General features: G+C 28.2%; 2 protein-coding genes across 5 annotated transcripts in view; both read right to left on the bottom strand.

Annotated features, from left to right (window-relative positions):
* Positions 1-7,210, bottom strand: part of LOC108749179 — a 222,782-nt gene that overhangs the window by 71,002 nt on the left and 144,570 nt on the right. The gene's annotated exons all lie outside the window — the stretch shown is intronic.
* Positions 4,436-6,801, bottom strand: LOC108749183 (major royal jelly protein 1-like). Its single transcript, XM_018487729.1, has 6 exons — positions 6,533-6,801; positions 6,064-6,239; positions 5,557-5,784; positions 5,260-5,431; positions 4,783-5,009; positions 4,436-4,630 (listed from the first exon to the last, which is right to left on the bottom strand). The coding sequence occupies exons 1-6, from the start codon at positions 6,720-6,722 to the stop codon at positions 4,442-4,444; spliced, it is 1,182 nt and encodes a 393-aa protein (XP_018343231.1). The 5' UTR covers positions 6,723-6,801; the 3' UTR covers positions 4,436-4,441.

The raw sequence follows: 7,210 nt of genomic DNA, 5'->3' as shown, positions 1-7,210 counted from the left end.
AGTAAATAGATAGGTGGAAGACTAGAGAAAATGGAATAAGTCCAGGATGGCGTATATATATTACAACGAAAAAGATTAATCGATGTTTCTATAAAATTACGATTTATTTAATACACAAAAAGAACTGATATATACGAGTATTTTGCTGACATACCTACAAATTTAACTACACACAGATCTGAAAATAACTTCGTTGAGTCATAAAAATAATTATATAGGACGCTCAAATTGGTTGCTTAAATGTAAAAAATTTTTTCAGCATTGTTCATGCTTGAGACTCCTATCTATATATAATTATTTTGATAATCCAATAAAGTTATTTTCAGATCTGTGTCCAGTTAAATTTATAGCTATTTCAGCAAAACCGTTCTTTCCATAGAATCGACTGCATGTAAACGAATGTAATAAAGATTCAATATTATTATACTTCGCAGTAAAATAAAAGCAGTCGATACGTTCTGCATTTACTTCTTTACTTTCCATGTTTTAGTAATAATACTAGTTTTATATATATTCCTACACACGATATAAAGAATGTATATAAAGAATTCTGTTTCTATAACTTTGTGCAATTTATTTTACTTTTTATATCAAATAATTTATTTTTAGACAGCTTTCTAGATAGATTTTGAGACAGCTACCTTTTATATTTGATAATAATAAAAATTGCTTTCCCTTCCTCTTTTTCTTTTATTTGGCTACAATTATTTCTCTTTTAAGATTATTATAAGTAAATTGATATTGGCTAACAAGAGGATAAATAAAATACAGGATCACACAATCGATGATCGAATTAATTGTATTTGCATTGCCATTTGCTTTCTCAAATCAAATTCTCTGTTCGATTCTGTATTCCCTTCAGATCATCGGATAATCTCTCTACGTGAGTACAGGATGAGAGTTGGGAGGTGATCGGGAAGAAATTAATGAACTGCATCACTGATACGTTAATGCATGTCACTGAAAGCGAATAGGAGAATTCTCTGAAATATTGTTCACTTTTGTTATATCTCACGGATCGTTTAAATTATGTCATTTGCAATAGAGAAGTCGACGAATACGACACCGATGAGCCCTGCGAATGATATGACCGCCACTTTTAATTGGATTATTGGATCTGCGACGATAACAAGGAAGAATGGTATGAAAGATTGGCGATTTTTTTACTGTACTCGATTCAAACTGATCATTCGTGCTTGAAATTGCATGTAACTTAATCCATGTTCTATATAATCGTTTAGAAATGATGTTGGGTTGATATATTTAACAACTTTGTGTTGATAGGTGCATAGAATGTGCAGAGTCACAAATGCGATTTAGATGATTTTTAATAAATTATTTAAACTTTTAATATAAATTAACATTTTAAATAAACATTTTAAATAAACGAGTTTATTAATCTGTTGATTTAAAGTTTTTAATTTTAGCATTAATTATTAATAATTTATTAAGGACAGAAGAATAGTTGTTTAAATAAAATCATTATGTAAATTAAAAAGAAAATATGAATAAGATTAAAAAGACATATATGTATAATTTTATTTATATTCAATTATTTTCTTTCGTGTGTGAAGGTTTTGTTTTGATAGGAATTCGCGTGTATTTATTGGTTAATGTTGACCGATTCTAAATTGACTTAGAATTAAGGGATTAATAAATGTATTTAATTTGAAATTATATATAATTAAAGCAGTTTATTTTGAAAATTAAGTATAGGTATTGCATATTTTTCAAAAAGAGCTTCACACCCAAAAATGTATTATATTTGAAATAAAAAAAGAATAATAAAATAACAAAGTTTGATTGTTACATAAATATATTTAACATGTAACGAAACTTTATCTCTGAATCTCTAAAATAAAATCTTTTTATAGAAAAATAAAGTTTTGAGTTTCCCAGCAAATTCAAGCGAATACATCGTATATATAATGAAAAAGGAAGACTCGCGGAGAACTCAATCGGACAGGTACAAAGATATCTCAGACTGAAGTTGTTACTATCTAACATGAATCGGACTTTTCTTTCGTCGACTGTGGTGAACGCCGGGCGAATCTGGGTTGCGAAAGGATCGAAGAAGATGGGACGGTAGGGTGTCGTGCCTATTAGAAGGGGGCATGAGTTTTATTGTCAAGCTGATAACGGATGAGGAGTTTTACCTCCTACCCGGTGCCATGATTCATGAATCCTTCGCGAAGAATGTAGAAGAGCACGATCTACTCTTTGCTCTTTCTTTCTGTTTGCGACTTCATCTCCTTTTCCCTTCCCTGCCTCGTAAAATCAGTAGAACATATTATGCTCAACTCTCATCTTGCTTTATCTACGTTTACGTAAGGGTTGTCAATATTTTATGTGGGAACTTTTTTCGCCCAGGATACTCATTTCATTTGTATATTTAAAAGACATTATAAAAGAATAAAATTATATACGACTTGATAATACATTCTGAACATCTTTAATAAAAAATGATACACAAATGGTTTATTTATTCGTTTACTTTTATACAATATGAAGTACGGATAAGATGAACGGATTTGTTATACCGGATATGTATATTATTCAGTTACTTCTTGTTTTTGATATCACATCTATTAGAATTAAATATTCAGATATTATGTTACGATTCTGATGAATTTGACTCATGAATAATTCTTATCCTCTCGACTATACTCTTCCTTTGAACGAAATGGGTATGACATCAATTTTATCTGTTTGACTATATCTCTACTTAGAATGACGTTTGTGAAGAGTGTTTGAGTTCTCTTGAATTGCTTAATTTTATACTACGACTAGATTTGAATTGTTTTCATGTTCAATCTTTGATGTAGCTTCATGTTAACTTTATACTGACGACTTTTTCTAATGTTTTATTTTTTGTGCTTTTATTTATTATATTATTGATTTTATTTGTTTAGCTGAGGTTGACTAATTGTAAGTAAAAGTTAAACGATCTACGATATTCGCTTTTTCAATAAATTAGATTTCGTTTTCTTATTGTATTTCTATATTGTAATAAATCAATCTTAATATTATTGACCCACAACATTGCTCGTTATATTATGACCTTTTTATTAATTTACATTGCAATTACGACTATGAATTTGATATATGATAGTAAAATATATTATATAAAAATGTGTAAAAATTCATATGCAATATTAACTTTAATTCCGAAGCTTACTATCATTATCGATAGAATTAGGAAGGCAAATAAATTTATCATTTTTTATTGTGGCGAAGTTCATAGACAATACTGCTGTACCACTCAAATTACTACAAAACGGAATTCTCCTCCAAGATATTAGTTCGTCTTGGGAATTGAAACTTCAGATCTCCAGAGAACTTTTGTATAGGTGTTCTTTTAATCAAAATTATTTATTGAAAAGTTGCTTATTATATTAACAGAGTCGTTGTTTTACCTTTCTGCGATACAATACTTCAGATGTAGTCACAGCGAAGATATTTCAATAAAATACTGCCTAAATTTTACAAATTCACGACACGCATTAAGGTCTTTCAGGAAAACGATCTTGATGTGATTAGTTTGTTTTTAATATTAATAGATTTTTATTATTAAAATTCATTTTGCTATGTCATGTCCCAATGTCCACTTTTGTTTTTACAACGAATTTATTTCGTTTAATGCAATGAGTTGTGTTTCTTTCTAAACTCTTTGCAGTGGAATCTCACTCTAAAGAGTGAAAATTAAACCAGTCTTGAAAAAGAGTGGCTTAATTTTTAATCTTCAAAAGTAAAATTTCACTCTTCAGATAATTCACTCTAAAAGTTTTAGAGAGTTAACACTTTTTTGAAAGTAGGTATATATAAATTGCGTGAAAGTAAAAGTGGTTAAAGTTTTTTTTTCAATAGATAGTATTTGCTTGTGCAATGCAGTAAATTGCATTAACAAGATTTTTGAAGATGCGTGCGTCTTTTTTATTAGATCTGTTTCATCTTTTTGAATTACAACAATAAAATAATATAACTGAACCGTATCTCCAGAAATGAATATTGTAAACGCGACTATGTTGTTATACCTTTTTTCGATGCAATATACACGATAATGATTTCAAAAACCTTCATTATAATTGTAACCTTGTTAAAGATTATCCAAATCGGCATTGGTATAACTTTTGTAGATAATGACATGCACTTATTACATGTGCAGAATAATATTGTTCTGCACACATATAAAAAATTATCTTATCAATGGAGGCATCAAGAACAGAAAATATAGTATTTATTATCTTTGTAGGCATATAAAGTCAGACAAAAAAAACATCTGTTTACTCTAACTTTTCTTTATTAATTAAACCGAATGATATACACATGTATGTGTGTTCAAAGTGCTTGACGCAAGAATTATATTAAGAATATTTATTAAAATATTTTTGAATGATATTAAGATACTTATTAAAATATGTTAAAATATGAAAAAAGTTAATTAATCAATTTTCTTAAATATTTCATCTAAATCCATTTCAAAATAGCGGAAGTTTATGTCACTTAGATTATATGTCTGCAGTGCGTATTTCTGAAATCTATCTGATAGGCCTGTTAGCTGACCCCAGTAAGTTGAAATATCTGTTTGAGTTACAACTTGCAATTTTTCATCGTCTTGCGCGAGTACCACCTTAAAATTATTATACAATTTTATTTTACAGCCACAAAATTATACCAATAACCATTAAATATGATATTTTATTAATCATAGTTATATTCTTAAGAGAATTAAAAATTATTTTTTAGTGATATGTGAAGAATAATTGCATTTAGATGTTTTACCGTGTTGTTAGCAGATTTCGTACAAGTGTTTGTGCCTAGAACAGAATTTGTTCCGTAATCAGTGTAAAATATATAATGACATGTTGATGAGAGTTTTACTGTTTGGTTTGATAATTTTTTAACGAGTTTAGTTTGTTTATTAGCCTCTTCTTTATTTGGACATTCCATTAGCGTCTTTATTTTAATTTTATATATTTCTTTTCCCGATATAGAAGCGTAATAAAATTCTAAAATGTTTAGACAAAAAAGATTATAAACATCACAACAAAATGCTTTTGATTATTTGCAACGAAGTGTAATATGGATTGTTATCGCGCACAGCATAAATGTATATGAATATAAAACAAAAAAAGGAAATTACGGATGGAAATGATGTAAGTGTCAGTCTAATATAAAAGTAAAAATTTTAATATCCGATGATAAGATTCAATTTTACAATTGAAATAATACTCATTATATTAAAAGTCGAATACTTGCCATCGCTCATAATTGTCATACTGTAGATACCGCCTACATAAGTAACAATGTCACCGTCTACGAGGAAAGTAGTATTAGTGGGCTTCATGTAATCAGATTCGACTCTGCACATATGCTTTCTGGATGAGTCATATATCACTATGCCGGAACCTTTTGAATCAGCCATAAATACCTGTGTGTATTCACATGTTTATAATACGCTTAAATACGCAAAATATGAGAGATGTTAAACGTGTAACTAAATAACATTTGCATACAAATATGTACTACTGTGATTAAAATAAAAAACATACTAACAATCATTTTATCCAGAAAGTGCGTGCATTTCTCATTTGGAACATAAACAAAAACATCTACTAATAATCCAGAGCCCGTTTTGTTAGTAGCAATATCAAGTGGGATATAAATAGTTTTAACCAGCATATCATTTTTTAAATCGAAGATCAATAGTTTTGGATTACAAATTTGTTTATTAGTTTCTCCGATTTGGCCGTTATCCAAAACAAAGATGTGGTTGCATCGAATCTGATTGCATGAAAATAAAAATTCTGTTTCACGTACGATTATCAAGCTGACTATTGAGTGTGTATATAGGTATGTTTAATATATAATAGACTGTTGATTGTTAATTAATATTATATATATACATAATGTACAATATATAATATAGATATGTAATATGTATTATTATAATATTATATTATATTATACTATATTATATTATATTATATTATCATATATATTGTTATATATGAACATTAGATTTGTTAATAACCCGTTTGAACAAAAAATATTAATACTTACATGCGTATAGTAAACATTTATAATACCATCACATGTACAATTACTATTATGCCAACTCCAATCTGGATACGGACGTAAAAGTGGACCACCTGGTCCTGTTTTATTCGTTACTATTGACAAAGTAGCAGGTGATCCAGGACCATATATTCTCGGATTAGTGATGAATACTCTACCATCTATAAGAATTTTGTTTATAAACAGCAATTATGTGTTACTAAAGAATATTTATTTCTTGAATTTCATGACATTAATGCTATCTGTTGCATTAACAACGTTGGAGTATATATGCATACATATACATATATACTATCTATATATATATATAATATCTATATATAATATAATAAAACGTATAGCTCTATAATGTGTTCATATAATTAAATAATATAACCATAAGCTATCGCATAATATAATAAAAATGTTTTGTACAATTATTACAATTTTTTCTAATAGTTTCCTATCAATTTACCTTCCGCTTTAAGTGCTCCGGCGAACACGCACCTTCGAGGATTATAAGTGTCAGAATTTATAGCGTCTTCTTTTTGCTGCTGATTTTCCCATTCATATTCACAATATTTCCATTTATGAACAAAATTCAATTTAATTCCAAAGCTCACAATTGCCATCGACAGAATTAGCAAGGTAAATAAATGTCCCATTTTTTACAGTGATGAATAGTACAGACAGTAATGTTTATAGACAATTATGCTGCTCAAAGTACAGAACAGAATTCTCCACTGGGATATAATTTATCGTGGAAGTTAGAATTTTCAAAAAAGCAAGTCTCAAAAATATTGCAAAGATGATCTTTTAATAAAAAATTCTTTTAATAAAAAATATTTGTTAAAAAGTTACTCTATTACCAGAGTTGTTGTTTTGCCTGTGTTGCAACTTCACAGCAACAATATTTCAGTAAGATGTTCTACCTGAATCACACAAGTTTAAAACACGCATATTACGATTTTCTGAATATGTATCTGCAATGACAGATACATATATTGCAAATGCGAATGCGGCAACAATTGCTTGTTATTTATATTTTTTTTCATGCAATTACATGAAAATATTTAAAAAAAAATGTCATACGTATAATCTATATATAAACATAATTATAGCCTTATTAAAAGTCTTTTGCATTGATGTTGTT

This window comes from Trachymyrmex septentrionalis, unplaced genomic scaffold (assembly GCF_001594115.1).
Source record: "Trachymyrmex septentrionalis isolate Tsep2-gDNA-1 unplaced genomic scaffold, Tsep1.0 scaffold27, whole genome shotgun sequence".
NCBI lineage: Eukaryota > Metazoa > Arthropoda > Insecta > Hymenoptera > Formicidae > Trachymyrmex > Trachymyrmex septentrionalis.
The sequence above is the reverse complement of the archived record's forward strand: the minus strand, read 5'-3'. Positions and strand labels throughout refer to the sequence as shown.

Excerpts from the sequence above, each read along its gene's own strand:
- LOC108749183 (XM_018487729.1), bottom strand. The coding sequence starts at position 6,722 with ATGGGACATTTATTTACCTTGCTAATTCTGTCGATGGCAATTGTGAGC. Across the intron at positions 6,240-6,532 it reads CGGAGCACTTAAAGCGGAAG|ATGGTAGAGTATTCATCACT; the intron begins GTAAATTGATAG and ends AAATTCTTATAG. Across the intron at positions 5,785-6,063 it reads TAAATGTTTACTATACGCAT|ATTCGATGCAACCACATCTT; the intron begins GTAAGTATTAAT and ends TCATGCAATCAG.